The sequence below is a fragment of the Cucurbita maxima genome, unplaced genomic scaffold (genome assembly GCF_002738345.1).
Source record: "Cucurbita maxima cultivar Rimu unplaced genomic scaffold, Cmax_1.0 Cma_Scf00048, whole genome shotgun sequence".
Taxonomy (NCBI): Eukaryota; Viridiplantae; Streptophyta; class Magnoliopsida; order Cucurbitales; family Cucurbitaceae; genus Cucurbita; species Cucurbita maxima.
This window is the reverse complement of record NW_019272064.1, coordinates 313,548-334,165: the sequence shown is the minus strand read 5'-3', so window position 1 is coordinate 334,165 and position 20,618 is coordinate 313,548. Positions and strand designations below refer to the sequence as shown.

Here is a 20,618-nt window from a genome sequence, read left to right as displayed (position 1 = left end):
TGCTTCTCGTATCGACGAATTAGAAGAGCTGTCAATCGACGATATTGGAGTCCACACTCTCATTTCTCTCTTCAACAGATGTGAGATCTTACAATCTACACCTTTGGAGACCTAGTGTTCTCGTTAGTACACCACTTAGTGTCTGACTCTGATATCATTTATAACAGTACAAATCCATTGTTAGTAGATATTGTTCATTTTGACCCGTTACGTATAGCCGTCAACCTCACGGTTTTAAAATGCATCTGTTAAGGGATTCCCACACTCTTGTAAATAATGTTCAGTTCTTCTCCTCAACTGACGTGTGATCTCACACAGTTCATCCATGTAAAGTTTTTCAAATAATTTATAACCTAATTCAAACTTTCAAGTTGAGCTCGGTTAGATTGATCGAATTTTTCGAGATACCTCATCTTTTTTACATACTCATAGTATATACTAATTTTAAAATTCAAAAGTTTAAATTTAAAAAGTCAACTCGAGGAATTTAAAATATGTTATTTAAAAAGATTTTTTTTTTATTATATTGTCCGATGATGTAAGAATATGTGAACACGTCAGCAAAACCCACTAAGTAAAGTGGGGAATAATAAAAATCCCAAAAAAGAAATAAAAAGAAAAATAAAAAAGAAAAAGAAAAAGAAAAGTGGAGGAATAATAATAACAAAACCAAAGTCAAATTCCATAATACCTGCTTTATCTTTTTTACACCTACTCTACTACCTTCTCGTTTATGGGTCCCTAAATTTCCGATATATTAGGGTCGGTCATCTCGATCTCGGAAAGTTCTCTTCTATTTTTCTTTTTCGAGAACCCGAACACGCTTTTGATTTACGTTGCTATTTGGAATACAACCAAAGTCTCATATTAACTAAACCGGAGAAAGGTTCACAAGCGATGACTACTATCTCTATTTGGCACGAGATCTTTTCGTTGAAACTGAATGTAAATTTACGAGGGTATTAGAACTAAAATGAACAGTATTATACTAATGCAAAAGAGTCTGATAAAAGAACCCGTGTTGGGTGACCTAGTATAAATTTTACTGTGAAGCACGTGAGTAAGAACCAAAAAAAAAAAAAAAAAAAAACCGTGTTAGTTTGATATATTTTTTTCAAATTATTATATAGAAAAAAAAAAAACAAAATAATGCAAAGTTTGGTGGCTTCAAATTTATGTCACCCTTAATGGTGCATTGATTATTAATGGAATTATATGAAAATTTTTTATTTGGTGTCCAGCGGAAGCCTATTAATATTTAAGGCTTTAATTGAATTTGAGGGCTCTCAACTAAAATGTCAGAAAAAAAAAGCCACCTTATTTAATTTCTTTATTTTTCTTTTTACAAATTATTATATTTATCGTAAATTATTTATCAAAATATTGAACGGGTCATATAAAATGTCAAATAGGTCGATCGTCAAAGTTCATAAACTAAACTCGAGTAAATTAAAAAATTATTTATTTAAATAAAATATATTTTAAATTTTGGTTTATATATCGTAACGTTGTTTATAAAATATTATCATATTATGGATATAAAATTTTAAAATAATAATTAGTTCACGTGGACGGATGATTCAATAGCTAAATTTATTAGTTCAAATTATCTGTCATTGAAGAGTTAGGGAGGTGCATAGGATCGGGGCAAAATCTACAATAGTCTAAGTGCAAGTGAGTCTAAAAGGGTCGTAAATGTAATTGATTTAGGGTTAGTTACGATCGAGCACGAAATTTAAAATTAATTTGAGTCCATGTGAGCCTAGATTAGGGTTTGCTTCTAGCTCGATCTATCTTCAATATGCAACTGCATGCATATGAGATTGGAATCGCTCTCGCTTGAATCTTGCATCCAATTTTTGTCGGATTGTCGACAAGGTCACTAGTTTATTGTATTTATAGGCATTTCTTTGTTTATCGATAAACTTGTTAGGGTTATTGCTTGTAATAACTCAAGCTCACTGCTAGCAGCCCATTGTTCTCACTAGCACACAACTCGGTGTCTAGCTCTAATAACATTTGTAACAGTCCAAACCCACTATTAGTAAATATTATCCGTTTTAGTCTATTACATATCGCCAAATATCACATGTATAATGACGTTAACTAACACCAACAAAATTTTGGTTTCTTTTACGAACTTGATGTTTGCTCAACCAACCAAATTAGTTGGGAGAATTGATGTGGCATCGGAACCAATAAGGTAGAATTTATATCTATATATATATATAGATATATATATAATTTAAATTAATTATTTTTTTAGGTTAAATTATAAATTTAGTCGGTAAACTTTCATATTAAACCAGAGGTGTTCATAGGTCAAGTTGGGACATTTTTTTAGACCTAACCCTATTGGTCGTAAATTTTGTCAATCGAAACAAAACGAACCAAACTCAACCTAACCATAAGTTCTTTGGATTGGTTGAGTGGTTTATTCAAATCTTTATTTTTAATAAAAATAAAATGTTAGTTCATAAAATATTTATTTATATATTTTCAAACCCTTGAAAATTACCTTACAAACAGTTAAAATATTACAAAAATTAAATAAAATATATAAAATTTTAATTTATTTGAACTCAACTTAACCTAAATAAGTTCATAACCTAACCGAGATTGTACGAATTGGGTTGGGTTGGCTTGGGTTGATCGGGTTTTTTAAAATTAATTTAATTTAGAAATTAAAAAGTATTTAAAAGCTTTATTATTACACATCATGATGACTTGTACAATCCTAAGTGGACTTCTCCACTAAGTCACTAACTAACTGACACTTCAGTTTATGATGAAGATGTCCCTTTAATGGTGCCTCCATTTCTCCTCTTTGCACCCACTTCCACATAATTTTAAAATAAATAAATAAATAAATAAATAAATAAATAAATAAATATACACCTAAGTTTTACATTTACATGAACTTATTAAATACTATTATTTTTTTACACCAAACTTTCAATTCTCTATTAATTTAAAGTTAATATATACTTTAAATTGCAATAAATATTACATTTTTTTTTATCTTTCAATCAAATTTGGTTTAAAATTTTGTCGAACATTTAATAAATATAATACGTCTGCCATCAAAATAATTAAATTATTCGAATCAATATCTTTTAATTAAATTTTATAATTCTATTTTAAATAATTTATATTTTAATTAGATTTTTACTTTATTGTTTTTTAATATTTTAAAATAATTAGTAATGTTTTATTTGTAGTCAACGTATAAAATAATGATTTTTGTGAAATTTTATTACTTTCAAAGTAGTTAACATCACATCAATAAAGTTTTGACATTTTTACCTTTTAAAAAATACTTTATATGATAAAATTAATTTCTATTGATAATAGATATATATTTATTTTCTTAATATATATTTCCAAGATATTAATATTAAAATAATTTTAAGTTATACTCAACCAACTTTAAATTATTAATTTTTTTATTTATACGTTTGGAAAATTTATTTTTGTTTAAATTTCGTTTAATTATTTGTTCTATAATTGTTGAAATAAAAAATAAAAAATTACAAATTTATGTGATTTTGTGTTTATTTGGTATTAAGGAGAATAATAATAATAAATAAATAAAGAAGAAGGGTCGGAGTTGATCAACTTCTTACTTTATCACTATAGTTACTCGAGAGTTAGAGTGTTAAAAGAATTCAATGACCTGAAAACCCGATCAATTCAACCTAACTTGTATTGTTTGGATTGAGTTGATTCATAGGTTCGGTAAGATTAGATTTTATTAAATCGAAATAAACTGAATTTATTGTTAATTTTTAATTGGGGTTGGGTTGAGTTTAGTTTATTATTTAATAAAAGATTTACCTTTTAACGACGAGAGGAATATTCTATGCTCAAATTTGTTGGGCCGGAGTTTTGGGCCCTCAAAGATTCTCGGCCCACATTGTAATGATTTCTATAATGCGGCCCAATACAATTCAAGCCCATTATCTCACACAAAAGCCCAAAGCATAAGGCATCGTTCCGGTTTTGAATTTCAGTGCCACGCAAATAATTGAGATTAGTTTCCCGGTTCTTCGGTCACTGGCTTCCCTCGCTCCGGCCATTCGTCAGTAATTTCTTTCACTCTACTGCAACGAATCCGATCGTTCTTCACAACGGAGATACCTTAACGTCCTCCAATCCGACGGAATACGGCGGAGATGGGCCCACCCAAAACCCTCCGCGGGATCTCACAGGAAGCTTTCGACGAGGTGGTAAGAGAGAATGTTGAGGATCTAGGGATGGATCCGACTGAAGCTCTCCAGGATGCAATCGAAACCTTAACACTCCAAGGCGTTGATCTCTCAGGTGATTTGTGGAGCTCCATTCGTAATCATTATCTTCATTTTCTGATTGTGGTTCTTTCTGTATGCAGGCATTGTGAGATGCGTTCCTGGAGAGGGTAGCGTGAATGATAATCCATTGGTACAGAGCTTGGAGAGGCTGAAACAATTGGACGGTGATTCGAAGGATAGAATCAGTGATGAGTATCTTGACGAGATGGTGGCTTTATTTGATAGGATATCGGAGCTGTGTGGATCGAATGAGGAATCTGGAAATGCGTCGATTGTATTAAGAAATGGGGGATTAGAATTGCTCTGTTCTCTTTGTTGTAAGATTCCAAGTGAATGCCAGCGTACTGTTGCTTCCGCTTTGAAGACAATGGTGTTATTGTTTCAAGGTACTACGCTTAACATATTACAACAAGCAACTGTGTGTAATCATCCTATGATTTTGTTTGTAATGTTCATATTTAATTCCTGCAATGTTGATATGTTTGCAGATTTACACAGTACAGAAATATTTCGTAACAGCAATGGACCCAAAATTGTAATGGATATTCTGAATAACGGCAAGGAAAATGTAGACATTTTACATGGTGGCTTTGCTGTGGTTGCTGCGGCTGCGACTGCTAATGAGGTTCTTAAAGAAATATTCATGGGGATGAATATTGGTGAGCTTATTTTGCAGACTCTGAGTACGCACAGAGGTGACTGTATTAGTAGCTTATATGATGCTATTCGGGTTCTGCTGACCCCTGATGATAATCGTGTAGTTGCTTCCCAAGTACGTGGTCTTATTCTTTTTCATTATCACCTCCAGTACGTACCGTATTGTTGATGACTTGTGTGAGATCGCACATCGGTTGGAGAGGGAAACGAAGCATTCTTTATAAGTGTGTGAGTAATCGATCCTTTTTCTGATGGCTTCTTACTTCTTGGGTGTCATGTTAAACTTCAGGTTTATGGTTATGCCAGAAGATTTGCCAAAATTGGAATTGCTAATGCTCTTGTCGACTCGCTACATGGAGGACTTAACTCGCCCGGTCTAGTTTCTGCGAGCATTGCTTTAAAGGCTGTTGCTGTTAATGTAAGTCTTCAAATTTGGTTGGAAACTAAAAAGGGTATACCTTTTTATAGGAAAAAAAAGAAAAAGAAAAAGAAAAAGAAAATCTTTTCACAACACATACAAGAACATATGGTTAATATTATTGAGTTTAAATTGATTGGTAAAGTTCTCTCTTCATAGAAAATATAAAAGACGAGGATTTATTTTATTAGACATTTTATAAATTTGTTCTCATTAATGTAAATTGACAAGACAAGATTATGCAGCTCGAATCATTTGGCTCATAGTCGTACACATCGTTTTTAAATTCTTTTGGTGATGTGTATGATAAAATCTGCCATGATTTTAGTAGCCATGGTGATAGCGAGCCTTCTTGATTATCACTATATTGTGATACTAACTAAGAATATGTTTCTTTTTCTTTCTTTGACTAAAATCATACTATCAGAAGCTTCTTATGTGAAGCAAACATACTAAGATATCAAGCACGGGAGCGTGCTATCATGTGGGAGCTTTGTGGAGAGAGAAAAAAAATAGAACTTTTAGAGGGCATGAAAGATTTCGAGTGAAATTTGGTCTCATTTTAGATTCTATGTTCTTGGTGGGCTATTGTGTTGAAGCCTTTTTGTTGTTATTTATCAGGTCTTATTTTGCTTGATTGGAGGTTCATCTTGTAGGTTGCCTCCTCTGCATATCTCTTGTCTCCGAGATATATTATCATAGATCAGAAAAGTGATATATTAGTTTTTCTAACAGTGTTCTGATTTTTCCCTGTTCAATTTCTATTCACGAAATGCAGGATGAAATTTGTAAATCTATTGCTGAAAATGGTGGTATTGATGCAGTTCTGAGATGCATTGATGACAGTGGTGATCAAGGCAATAAAATGGTAGCTAAAGTTTGCTGTTCTTTGTTATCAAAGGTATGAAGTTAAAATCGTTTTGTGGGGTTGTTAGTGTTCAATTCATTGAATCCACTGCTAATGTCAAATTATTTAGATCGAAGTCTGATCTTCTCAGCTTCACTGCTGCATTTATAGCTCCTCGATTCAACATTTTAACTGATCCTTTGTGCTCTGTTACTAAAGGACGGCTCTCTTAAAAGAATTAAGGAATCGAAGTAGATTTAAGAGCAAGCGTTGCCTTGTAATTCTTTTTTTTTTAAAAAAAGAAGGAAAGAGAAAAAGCAAGAAAGGAAAGAGTAGATTTGAGACACCAGAGCTGATAAATCCCATTGACTCCTTCAATAATTAGATGTAACTGGAGCAAGGAAAGGTAATTTTGGCAATTTTGGCAATTTTGGTTAGTTTCTTAAAGCAATTGTAAATAAGCAGCTTGTTTTAATCAACTCATAGCTGCTTTTTGTGGTGAGCACGATTTTAATCTGCTAGCTTCTGTAGCTGGTATTGTCAATCTTCTCCTGAGATCTACAAAGCATGCAGGGTTATCGTTGCATTTTTAATTTTCTATGTTGATTTTCGTCTCATTGCTTTTATTTAATTAGTTGGCAGGAAGTGACGCTAATAAGAGCGCTATTATTGAAAAGAAAGGATTGGACAAACTAATCAAGCTTTCATCCAGATTTAGTGATGATCCATCTGTTCTGCAGGAGGTAAAAAAGGAAAGCTTTCTGTTCTTTTTAATTATGCTACTTTAGATATAGCCTCCTTGACATTGCAATAACATCATATCCCATTCTATTTTCTGTTGATTGGCATAACATCCTGTGAAGATTTTAGTTTCTTTTTTTGATCATCGAAGTAGTCAAAGATACATGTTTCGATGTTTATGATTAGGGGACATGTCTAACAATAATTTTTTAGACATTCCAAATAAATTTATTGCTTGGACACTTTATTTTTGTCTTCTCAATGTATCCCTCTTAAGGTATATCATAAAAGTATGGTTTAAAGCTAACTTAATTAAGGTTTATATCTTTGACCAAAAGGTAGGAGGATTAAATCTCCAACCTATATGCTCATCAAAATGTGTAGTTTTAAAATGATTTTTATTTTATGAAAACTTTGGTACTTGTCTGTCGAACACTAAGATTGTGAATATCGTCAATGGAATATCGTGAATATCTATGTATTTCTATTCAATACTCATCTTCATTCTGTTAATGTGGACTTATTTATTTCTGATGCAAACTTAATCTACAGTATTTTTGGGGTTTATTTTTAATGCCCTTTTACTGATGTATATAAGTCACGACTTGTATAATTCTGATATGTTATCCACAATATGATATCTGTTCCAGTCTAAAGAGATTCATCTTGCTTATGTGCTTGCTTAGTGGATTGAGTGCGAAACTCTTTGATTTTTGGTATAGGTAATGTCGATCATATCAGTGCTGACTTTGAGATCTCCAGAAAATGCAACACGTGCAATTGAAGCTGGAGCTGGAGATCTTGCCATTCAAGCTATGCAGAAATTCCCTTCAGCTCAACAAATGCAAAGGAACTCCTGCCACATGATACGAAATCTTGTTGTCAGGAACCCCGAAAACAGGTGCCCTCTCAAGCTATTCTCCATTGATGTTAGCAAGCATTTACTTATCAAGCACATTCTGTATTATACAGAGCTCTTTTGCTAAAAAACGGAATCGAGAAATACATTCGAAAAGCGAAGCAAAACCATGAAAGCTGCAAGGATGCTGCAAGTGATGCATTAAGGGACTTGGGGCTTGACAATTATCTGTAGCCCTTGAGAGCTTGGATTAGTTGATATGCCTTCACTTGTTTGTAAGTTCATAATCTTTGGTGCAACTTTGCATTCCTCTTTCTTGTGTTCCCTTGGCTTCAAATTTTAGTGAGTTAGGATGGGGGAGAGAGAGATATCTCAACACCCAAATATCTGCCAGAAAGAACAAAGTCAATATTCATTGGTCGGAATTAGGTTGGCTGATGAGTGTAGACATCCTGTAGTTACAAGAACCCTACATGTGACAAATACTTGCGCAAGGGCTACAGATATGTGCATTATTCTTTCTACCCGTTTTAGTTAATTTTCACTCTTGAATCGGTTAACATTTGTTCCAAAATTACTCTTAAACTTTTAAAGTGAACTTTTTTATATAAGGAAAGAACACTTTCAAGCTAAACTTTAAATAATGATATTTAAAAGTATAGAGATAATCTATGGGGTTATAGATGGATTTAGTCCATATATTAATGCTAAGAAATATGAAAGGTAAATATTTTGAATAAAAATAAATTTACACGGTTCCACAATTTGTTTCGACATCGAACATGGCGGGCTCCGGCTCTGGCTCCGTGCACCTGCTGACACCTTTCGAAGCACTTCCAAGTGTACCAATATGCTCCCTACTCTCACAACATGAGCCTTTGCTATAAAATCCCCTAACTCCCTAAAAAAGGGGGGGGGGGGGGGGGGGGGGGGGGGGGAAAGAGTCTACTTTCCTACCCTTTACTTGTACAGAATGTGTTCTCAGAGGCAGAGCTAAGAAAATCAGGAGATTAAAGAAGAGTAAGCTGCAGCTTTGGTCTATTTGGTTGGGGCTCCACAACCTCCATGTGAATTCTCACCGCCTGTAGAATGTTGTATGCGAGGCTTCCATCCAACTTCTTGATCTTCTGTTCTTGCTCATCCACAAACCATTCTCCACTTTGCTTCTCACCTTTGCCTGACAAGTATACCGGTCCTTCGATACCGAACCTGACAGAGAGTATACAAACATTCGTCATCATTGACGTGATTCACAGATAAAGTCACTGATATAGAAACGTGTTCTATCCACAGGGAACACCGTTTCATTTTATATATGATAAAGTTTAGATCAACGTTTCAACACATCACTAATTGTAAGACCCCATATCGGTTGGGTGAGGAGAATGAAACATTCTTTATAAGGGTGTGGAAACCTCTCCATAGCATACGCGTTTTGAAAACCTTGAGAAAGAGCCCGAAAGGGAAAGCCCAAAAAGGACAGTATTTGTTAGCGGTGGGTTTAGGCTGTTAACAAATGGTAGCAAAGCTAGACACCGGACGATGTGCCACCAAGGAGGCTGAGTCCTAAAAGGGGTGGACACGAGGTGGTATGCCAGCAAGGACGCTAGGTCCCAAAGGAGGGTGGATTGGGGGGTCCCACATTGATTGGAGAAGGAAACGAGTGCCAGCGAGGACGCTGGCCCCAAAAGGGGGTGGATTGTGAGATCCCACTTCGGTTGGGGAAGAGAACGAAACATTCTTTACAAGGGTGTGAAAACCTCTCCCTAGCAGACGCGTTTTAAAAACCTTGAGGGGAAGCCCAAAGAGGACAATATTTACTGGCGGTGGACTTGGACTGTTACACTAATTCCCTATGATTCGACCGTCCAACTTAACCTTAACAACATTTGATGTCGGAAAACGAATAGAATATTTAAGGTCTTGTGTATTCACCCTAATTTGAACTCATCCTACACAGTTCATATCAGTCAAAGTAAAAGGTGGTGTTAAAGAAATACTACTATAAAGCCATAGGTTTGGAGGAAACATACTTGGGAACAAATACTATAAACCCATTTGATCTTATCTTCACTATTCTGGCCTCCGTCTCCGTCGGCCTACATCAAAAAGAGACGACATTTCTTTAGGTCAGACGAGAACGAAAAAAGTAAACGTGAATATTTTAGCTATACACGAGAGTGATGAACATGCTAAAGAACGCATACCGTTTTTTGAAGTAAATTAGAGTATGAAGCTCCACGGAAGCTCGGCCAGCCATTTGAGCGTTCCTATGTCGATAATTTAAATCTGAAAACAATTTACAAGAGACAGCACACATACGTCATATTTCTTTTAGTCCATGTCATAACAAATAACTAAGATGCAGGGAGTATTTTCATACTATCGGCGATCGTTGTGAGTTTCGGTCTGTCAAGGAATAGTGTTGGAAGTTTGTAGATTCCCAACGATGCAGCGAGCAATCTGTGAACGATGACATCTGCAATACAAAGATGGCTAAAGACCCAAAATAATAGAATAATGTCACCAAACAGACAAAACGAGGCAAGCCCGAACCTGCGTAACGACGAATAGGCGACGTGAAGTGGGTATATAGAGGTGCTGCTAGCCCATAATGTTGATATTCTGGAGGGCTAAGGTCTCCGCTATAGAAGTAAACTGCCTTCACTTGTACAAAAATAAGCTTTCAGAAATGTTCATAAGCAATTGAATTAGTCAAAACTCCAAATTTATGTGAGATTACCTGTGTCATACATCTAGTGGCTAGTATTCTGATCAGCTTATTGAAGTAGGGATCATCACCCTGATATCATATATGAATTTGTTCCAGTTAAACGAAGAACAGACTACAAAATACTTATATCAATAAGAAATTTGAAGAACTTTAACAAAGATGCTAGCCAGGCATCGAACTGAAGACAAAATTTAAAATTACAGCCTACTCGATGAAATATAATATACCAATGCACGATCGAGTGAATCAGCCAGAGCTTTGGATGATGACACGTCCAAGTCAAGGCCCACAGCTACAGCGGTGCGAATCAAAGGTTCCAGCATCTCTTTAGTTGGTGAAGGATGGCGCCTGCGAATAAAAAGAAGATACAAGGAATTAGATAAAAGAAGATGCAAGAAATCTTTTGAAGAGAAATTGTAACAACCCAAGTCCACCGCTAGCAGATATTGTCCTCTTTGAACTTTCCTTTTCAGACTACCCCTCGAGGTTTTTAAAACGTGTCTACTAGGGAAAGTTTTCACATCCTTATAAAGAATGTTTGTTCTCCTCTCCAACCGACGTGAGATCTCCCCATCCATCCTCCTTTGGGGCCCAACTTCATTCCCCTCTCCAACCGACGTGGGTTCTCACAATCTACCCCCTTCGAGACCTAGTTTCGTTCCCCTCTCCAACCGATGTGGAATCTCACAATCCACCCCCTTCAGAGCCCAACGTTCTTGCTGACACTCATTCCCCTCTCTAATCGACGTGAGATCTCACGTAACCAAGGAATAAGCCATATTAGGATATAAATCAGAAATCACAGTTGATAAAACTGGATGTTTAAGCTTTTAGACGTTTAGAAGTTTTTAAAAAAAAGTTAGTTAATATCTAATGGCAGGAAAGCAGTAAACCCGAACCAAGAATAAGAAATGTCCCTCTTCAACGGGTGTCAAGCAAACGGCAAGCCAGAATAGGCTTGCTTTTAATATGCTAACTGTAAAAAAGGGTGTGGAGTATACAACTTGTCAATGTTTATAGTACAAAACTCCGCTCCAACCATTACACCACTCCACAACCAAAAGTTCACACGCTCCCCAAAAATAAAAAGGTAAATGCACTGGCAGAGACATAATAAGATGCACCCTGGATTCATGCAATCAAATGCTTATGTGATAGCGCTTTACCTTAATAATGAACACAGCGGAAAATGCTTAAGAATTTTTTCTGCTACTGAAACGTTTGCCGCAAGCATAAACTCCTCCACCATTTGGTTAGCTTCTCGAATCTGATACATGCCTGGAAGAATACATCATTTGACAGGGGCAGTGAAAAAGTTAAATGAATTTTTTTTAAAATAAAAACAAAAGGGAACGAGCCAGGGGGAGGGGGTGTCGGGTAACAAAAATAAATATTTTCATGCTCAAGGACTCGAAAAACTATCTATGAATGAAATTTGGCATCCAAACATACCAATATCAAGAGGGTCGTGTGTCTCAGTGTCGATTTGAAATTTGACTTCAGCAGAAGCAAGAGTCAAGGCCCCTCTCTCGATTCGTCTCAACCTCATTTTCTGCAGGTTGACCGGGTTGTGAGAGGTTAGAAGACTACATGTCAGACCAAGACATATCCCGGCGATTATTTATGGAACAAAAGCAAATAAAGTATGCTTACCTTTGCTAAGGTATTCATATTTCTCAAATCTCTAGTTATTGGATCCATCAATCGACTGCAAGTAAAGTAATTACAGCTTCGTAAGAATAAAATCTTTAGGTTTAAATGAACCCCAAAAAAAATCTGAAAATAAGTAAAGCACAGTGATGAAATAACTCTTTAAAGAGGATTGGCAAACACGTTTAAGCTTTGATTTGACAAATATGCATATAACAACAAAGAAAAGGTTGAAGATAATTCACAAAGGCTGCAACGTAGAGATTCAACAATTCTGTCATATCACCATAATGAATGATATAGAGAGAGTGAGACCCCATAGGAAACACTAACCAGCCAGGAACAACAAAATTACAAGTTAACCGGCCACTTAATTAAAAACACTTGAAAAGGGGAGAAGGGCACGGCTAAGCTCTTATGCATCACAAATACATAATATAACAGCCCAAGTTCACCGTTAACAGATATTGTCCTCTATGGATTTTCCCTTTCGGGTTTCCTCTCAAGGTTTTTAAAACGCGTCTGCTAGGGAGAGGTTTCCACACCCTTACAAAGAATGCTTCGTTCTCCTCTCCAACCGATGTGGGATGTCACAATCCCGACTTTGGCTGTTACACATAAATTGAAATCCTTCCAAAAATATCATGAACGCGCCACACTAGACATACATGAGAAGTTAAGATGCTATTTCAAAGCTATTTTGGACATGCTTTCTATTTTTGAGAACAATAAATAAATAAAATATACTCAGTAAACAACTTTTATAACATATTTCCGTAACTACTTTTAAAACAGTTGAAATTTTTTTTCTTTAAAAAGTGATGAGCGCATGAATAGTTATTTTCAATTGCATAATAAACTTTACTTTCACATTCATCCCAAAACAACTCCTAAATATAATTTTGAAAACAAAAGCAGAAACCAGGAACCTATTTTCAGAACAGCCCTCAATCACCATAAATATTGAAGAAGACATTGTTACAAACACCAATAAACTTCAAATAGTTATAACTGACATGAAATTACCTGTCATCCATCCTCGCTTGAGCTTCAACATATGATAATGCGGCACTCGATTTAATGATGCTTTTTGTGTAGCTAGTAGAAACAATATCTGCTTCAGGTGTCATTTCCTGAACATCAGAGGCAAGTGAAAATATATGCACGAATTAGGGGGGACGAGGGGAGTACTAGAGTCTAAACATATTAAAAAATGTGTAAACTTCCCGACAAAGCGTAGATTCTAACATAGCCTAATTGATAATTAAACCATAGATAAATCAAACAAATAATACAAGAAAAGGATAACAACAAGAAATTTTTTTCATGAAGATCTTTTACAACTGCAGAATAAAGATAGGATAGTCTTTAGATGAGGATGGTTAATCACAACAAAAAGAATAATGAACCACATACCCAAATTACTGAAAATGCCAGTCTTTCCACGTCAGCTCGAAGAGAACATACATCTGTAGATTAAGATTTATCATCACGTTGAGATAAAGTGGTCGAGAATAAAACCTATGAAACAGTTCCTCATGACTAATGCGTCATAATAGTAAATGTAGACCTTCTGTTAATGGTTTTGGAAGCATATCTATCCTCCGCTCAACGAGGTAGACTGATGTGCCCCTTTGTGCAGCCTCATCATCCAATGGAGTGCCCGGGTGAACAAAATTTGTTACATCAGCAATATCTAATTGAATGTTGTTAAGGTGCAATTTTTTTTTAAAAGAAACTGAACTTTTATTGAGCAAAATGAATGAATGTACAAGGGCATACAAAAAAAAACTAGCCCCACAAATGGAGTCCAAATACGCATATAATTACAATAAGAGAAAAAGACAAGCTGCCACTTCCATCATCTCTCTATCTGATAATGGGAAGTAGAAACCCAAAGGAAACGAAGCAGAAGAATCAAGGAAGACATGATAGAGGCCACCGAGTGCACCCTCTTATCTGAAAGATGGTGTTGAGGCACGAAATGAGGCATAAGGGATTTATCTCCCACCCAAAAATAGATCTTTGAGCCTTCTTTAATGGAACATTTCACAAATTGGGGGAAAAGAGAGGAATCCTAAAGAAAGAACAATCTAAAAGTTCTCACTAGAGCCCTTAGACCCACACCCTAAAACCCACTCAAAAGTGTATGGCCTAAACCTATTTACGATGACCCTATTCCACAAAAGCATTACGCTCCATGAAGAACCACCACAACTACTTCCTAACAATGCCTCATTGTGTAGTATTAGGTTATCAATGCCTAAAACTCGAAGTTTCAAAGGCTTTGAGACCACCTCCCTCCTAGTCAAATGAGATCTTCCCCCTTCCATGCCTTTCCATAAAAAAAACTTAGGAATCACGGACCTCCACAACAATGGTATGATATTATCCACTTAGAAGCTCTCATGACTTTGCTTTTGGTTTCCCCAAAATGCCTCATGCTAATAGAGATGGTATTTCTTACTTATAAACCCATGATCAACCCCTTGATTAACCGACGTGGGACTCCCTCCCAACAATCCTCCTCTCGAACAAAGTACACTATAGAGTCTCCCCTGAGGCCTATGGAGCCCTCAAATATTTAATTCTTCTCCATAAAAGGGATGAATAAATGACATGATCCAAAGGGATTCAACTAACTATTTAAAATCCTTTGGAACCATAGAAGTGTTTTACAAATCCACAAAAGACTCTTGAGTAACATAAACATCTAATGCATACAGAAAATCAAAAGATTGAGGATACGGACTCCAACTTCGAAATTCCCATTTGGAAGAGCTGTACAGTGAAGGGCATCATCGATATCTTTGCAACCTGGACAAACCAAAAGCCCATTGGCTCCGATTAGTTTTTGACAGAACTGACATGACTACACCATAGAAGAATAATAACAGATAAGAAAATGGAAAAAGCAGGGGAAATAGAGTTCAAAAAACGTTCAACTACCTGGAGGGTCAACACTAAAAACATTTAAATGCCGCAAATCCTGTCGAATGGGGTTTGCTATATCAGCAGGAGACACTGACCATGGTAATGGTGGCAAACATGCCAAAACTTGTGAAGAAAATGGCCTGGAGTTGATATCATTTTCAATTAAGACCACCTGAAGTATTCAAACAAATAATTTATTAGTACATGAAAATATTCAGCAACCTGAAACTTAAATCCCACCCCCATAGACCTTAGCAATTCAACAAGATCTATTAGACCCTGTAGGTGTTATGGGAAATCGTCGAAAAACCCGTGTTTTGTAAATAGAATATAACAATTGTGTATACCTCACTTTCCATATCTCGATCTCCTATTTCTCCTACAGAAAAGTGTTTCTTATTGATATAACAATTGTCCGTACCTCACTTTCGGTATCTCGATCTCCTATTTCTCCTATAGATCGTACATAATGGCCAGAAGGATATCTAGATAGACGGTCCCAAGAATCAACTGCTACGATGATTCTCTTGTCCAAAAGATTCTCAAGCTGACGGGTTTGGATTCTAATTTTAGGAATCCGGCGATCTTTGGAAACAAATAGAGCATAGGCAACACCACCACTTCCGGCAGGCATAGGCATTGGATCCAAAGAACCACAATAACTGCATTAAAAATCAACAACATCAGATAAACAACTCCATGGCAATACGAAATCTGTGCAACAATCTTGGAGAAGTAACGAGACAAAATTGTAATGAAGAAAACATAAGATTTATGAAATGTCCAAACCAACTATAAAGTTAGGTGGAAAATCAATACAAAATAAATACATGCACAAATGTACCTAGGGCATATCTAAGTATTTATTAGAAGAACAAAAAATATATATAAATGTGTACAGCAAATGTCACTCCTTAAAACAGCAGATCTAGCGAACTACCAAGATAACTTACGAATGCCAGTTACGCTTTATGATACCAATGACACGTCCAGCTGGTCGTGGTGAACTAGAAGTAGAATCTCCATTAGAGCCCACTACCGATGTAGTTCTTGGGGCATCATCAGCGCTACCAGGAACAAGATGAACATCTTCTTCCTCATCATCATCTGCAACAATAGAATCAGAAAGTATGCATCATAGTGGGATTGCATGTGCGCATGTGCGAGAGAGAGAAGTTCAATCCCCAATAGAAACTTGAATTGGAAATACAACCACCAATCCCGAATAGAAACTTTGGAAATACGAATCAAGTCATCATAGAATTGAACTTCTTACATTTAGTGAGAATATGACTCCAAACCTAACCAGTACAGAATTCACACAGGCCTTATCCGTTATCATTTAAATAAAATATTCATGGGGATATAAATTATAGCACCTTCATCAGCTATAGTCAAAGACTTCTCTTCATGCCACTGATCTCGAGACAGAAGTTCAACTGCTACAACATCACCATCAAAAGCCCGGTTCATGTTGGTACGCCCATAAATAATTATTTCGTCACCAATACTCTCACTTCCCACATATGCTTCAAATGGATTGTATCGATTAACACGGAGCTTTCCTTGATGATATATACCACGATGTAAACCAGAAGTAATTTCTGACATGGGTTTATGCTGAAAAGAAAGAAGAGCAGGATGTGTTATAGACCAGAAACCTTACAAGACGGCTGTATCTTACCAGAAATAAATGAAGTCTAGCATAACTCATATAATACCTCAAAGTAGAGAACCTTCCTCTTCGATGGCCTCATATCTTCAACTTCCTCCATATTTGCATCTTCATTTGCACTTTGCACTAACAGGTCAAGTAAATGAGTTTGACCCAAAGATCTAACATATGATTCAACTGTAAAGAAGATACAAATTACCAAGTTAGATAAGTATATGAAAAAAAGCACTCGATGTTGTACTGTATTAGACACAGAGATTTGAAGCAATGCCAAAGATAAATACACATCTAACATACTTGTCTCTGCACAAATTCCCTCTTCAACAGCCTTTCTCCTATTCTCTCTGTCATTGGTTATGAGTAGAACACGAGTAGCACCGCCAATATGATTCTGATACCACTGAGCAGCCACTCGAATTGCTGACTCGCGAGGTTAGAGATAACAGTCAACATCATTTAAGCAAGCATTTTTTACAGTAATTAGCTTATAGAAAGTTATGAAAACAAAAATACAGGATATCTAGGCAGTTACTGTAAATAATGAATTAGAATGCGAGTATGAACGGACATATGAGAATGTGTATGAAATATAATTATTGTATATGTGGAACAGAGTATGGATGAAAATATATGCAGTCCAGCTTCAGTAAGCGAAGATTAAAGCATCACATCATGTAATTTCAAGAGAATACCTCTATCATTTCGATCATTTTTACTTTCTCCACTCATCTCCTTAACATATGTATCCCTGCCAAAACAATGTCATCAAAGGAAGCTCAAAATTCATGACACCATTAAAATGCACGTTTTTCCATATAGATTTTGATGCTTCATGCCATGGGATGTTGCAAAAATGTTATAGGGAAACACAGCGCATTAGAGTTGGAGGTTCATTTTCTATCAAAAACCTTAGCATCGCACTTCATTCAACCGTTACAATAACCAACCTCAGCCCTAGAAAAGCTCTTGTAAGTTGGCATTAGTTTTTTCCTTCAATTTTTATGCATGAAATCACTAGCTTTACGTAGAAGTTCAAACCAAAGGCACCAACACTCAACTGCTTAATTGGCTGAGTTTCCGTTTAGAAGTACGTAGTAGCAAATGAGTTAAAAAGTACAAATCGAGATCCCAAATTTCCATTTAGTTCAGAAACATAATAAAAGAGTATAGATTTTGAATCTCCAACCCAAGTGTGAGTCTATCCTATTGTTAATTTCGACAGTACAATACCATTCAGCGACGACCCTGAAAGTCAATATGAACGAAAGGGTAATAGAAAACATACTTATGGTGCTCATTAGAGAAGACAAAGAATCTCCGCAGAGGATTGCTGCAGAGAGCTCTAACTCTATTGTAAACAGACAGGTTCTTGTTCTTAACCTCGTCCAGCACAATCGATAGCATGACCACGTCGTCAATAGCAGGATTCTCAAGCAAATCAATCTGTAAAAACACTTCAATTCATAAAAACACTACAAGTTGAAAGCTTAACGTTAACAACAGGACCGCCCGAAAATTACCTGATTAAGAACAACATTAGTATCAAGAACTAGAATAGGGGATGTAGAGGCACTCAAACGAGCAACAGAAGAATCACATTTTTTGCAAATTGAAGTCCCACAATATATATCATCTCGAAGATAATGTTCTCTCACTTGCTGCCATGAAGAACAGAAACCCAGAAAAATAGTTAGATATAAACTATGAAGAGTACCGATTAAAAGAAGGAAACTAATAATAAGGCCAAAGATTAGTAATACACCGACCTTCATCACTTTTCCAGACTTCGTCTTTTTAACAAACGACTTGTTATGCAACATGTCTGCTGCTATTGTTCCACTAAAAGCAAAACCCACCACACAAATTGGCAAATTGCGGCAGAAGAGATATGAAAATCAAGCTAATGTTTAAAGATCAATGAACCCATCACATCGAAAATCAATTGAAATTGCCAAAATTTTGATAATGAAAAGAGATTTTGAAAACGATAATGAACCCTCTGTTAGAAATCATTGGATGCAAAAGAAACGAAAAATCTTCAACATTCAAGCAAAGGCATTCGATCAAACTCAAACTCAAGGTTAGTTTTCTAGATTATGAAACAAAGAATCGAAACCTTTAAATCTGCAAAAATAAGCGGCGGCGGCGAAAGAGACAGAGAGAGTGTGAGAGGGAGCGGACGGCGGCGAATTCGTCGGAAGGCTAAGAATCCTGATGAAACCACTGCTTTCGGAGTTGAATTACGAGAAGCGCTTAATTTTGGAAAGTGGGGTTTAATCCAAAAACAAGGGTTTTGGGGAATTTTTTTCGTTTTGATTGAGATTAAACTTTTGGGTAATTGGGCTTCAGATCAAGTGACAATACTCTCAACTTACCAAAATAACCTATTAAAAAATGTACCTTTCTTTGAGAAAATGCAAATTTTTATCGCTAATTCAAAAAATTATTCATGATCATAAAAATAAATTTATATATCGAATTGAGATATTCGAATCTAATTGAACATCGAGCCTATAATTTAAGAATTCTATTGACATGACTAAGTTTAGAGCAAGACTTTAATATCATGTTAGATGAACACACTCCACAATAATATGATATTGTCCACATTTAAGTATAAGCTCTCATGAATTTGTTTTGGACTTCCTCAAAAGACTTCATACTAAAGAGACTTTCATCCAACTGTCGAAATATAGGCTTAATTGCTTAAACATTTAAAGATGCTTATAAAGAAGATCGAATAGGTGTTGAATTCGGTTTACCGTGCGTAGGACTCAAGCATGAGAATGCTTTGATCATCTCTTTCTTGCTATCACTTTAAAGCAATAATCTTACCAAATAATTTTGAGACACATCTTTGCTTATCTTCTGAATTTTATTTTAGTGGAGGGTATTTTGGTCATTTTCACATATCATAAAAATTCGATAGACATTATCGATTCATTTAAATACTATAAATATTATGTAAATGATTTTTTTTTTTAGAGGATTTATCAATCTATTGACACGACTAAGTTTAAGTCATGACTCTGATACCATGTTAGATGAACACTACTCTCCACAATGGTATGATATTGTCCACTTTGAGCATAAGCTCTCGTGGCTTTTGCTTTGTGCTTCCCCAAAATGCCTCATACTAATGGTGGAAGTATTATTTGATTATAAACTCATGATCATTCTCTAAATTAGCCGATATGGGACTTTCATCCTCCAACAGCTAGAACGAGTATAGGAAGACTTCCTTGTTACCGTACCACTCCGTCTCGTGGACATCTTTAATAAAAAAATCCACCGTTAAAATTGATTATTTATTATTATATTAAAAAAAAATGAATGAAGGTAGGTTTAAATAAGGATAGAAAAGATTGCGTGGACTTTTCCTAGCGAGTGCAAAGTCTTAACCGTAGGAGCGCCCGTATTTGAGCATAGCCGAGACGACGCGGTAGGGCAGGGGTCAGGACCAGTATTTAAGGGCATAGCGTCCTTACCATTCAACCATTTTAAATATCTCTCAATAAAATTAATTAATAAATATACAATAATTCCACGTATTATAAAATGGAAAATTAACTTTATGAACTAAATATTTAAATATCAAAAGTTAAAAGGGTTCAAATGTAAAGACTTCCAAAATTTAGGGACTTAAATGCAATTAAATCCAAATTTTATCAACCAAATTATTTTTTAGTCAATATTTTATTAGTAACTATGTTGTGTCCTTATTTAGTTGATGATGCGGGTAGCAAAATGAACAACTACGCCAATAATATTTTATTTATGTTCATATTATCCT

At 35.6% G+C, this 20,618-nt stretch overlaps 2 protein-coding genes across 2 annotated transcripts; one reads left to right on the top strand and one right to left on the bottom strand.

Annotated features, from left to right (window-relative positions):
- Window positions 1–4,014: 4,014 nt before the first annotated feature.
- Window positions 4,015–8,322, top strand: LOC111470928 (armadillo repeat-containing protein 6). The gene is made up of 8 exons (XM_023116580.1): window positions 4,015–4,323; window positions 4,391–4,696; window positions 4,799–5,082; window positions 5,257–5,385; window positions 6,164–6,286; window positions 6,868–6,975; window positions 7,696–7,874; window positions 7,946–8,322. The coding sequence occupies exons 1-8, from the start codon at window positions 4,176–4,178 to the stop codon at window positions 8,064–8,066; spliced, it is 1,398 nt and encodes a 465-aa protein (XP_022972348.1). The 5' UTR covers window positions 4,015–4,175; the 3' UTR covers window positions 8,067–8,322.
- Window positions 8,323–8,549: 227 nt separating this feature from the next.
- LOC111470918 (exosome complex exonuclease RRP44 homolog A-like) lies at window positions 8,550–19,133 on the bottom strand. The gene is made up of 25 exons (XM_023116568.1): window positions 18,942–19,133; window positions 18,592–18,664; window positions 18,346–18,483; window positions 18,111–18,268; window positions 17,518–17,573; window positions 17,123–17,245; window positions 16,872–17,002; window positions 16,530–16,770; window positions 16,104–16,257; window positions 15,572–15,812; window positions 15,166–15,322; window positions 14,965–15,033; window positions 13,787–13,912; window positions 13,633–13,685; window positions 13,243–13,349; window positions 12,220–12,274; window positions 12,019–12,118; window positions 11,733–11,844; window positions 10,794–10,914; window positions 10,576–10,635; window positions 10,389–10,494; window positions 10,216–10,311; window positions 10,040–10,121; window positions 9,866–9,931; window positions 8,550–9,041 (listed from the first exon to the last, which is right to left on the bottom strand). The coding sequence occupies exons 2-25, from the start codon at window positions 18,643–18,645 to the stop codon at window positions 8,843–8,845; spliced, it is 2,805 nt and encodes a 934-aa protein (XP_022972336.1). The 5' UTR covers window positions 18,646–18,664; window positions 18,942–19,133; the 3' UTR covers window positions 8,550–8,842.
- Window positions 19,134–20,618: the final 1,485 nt, after the last annotated feature.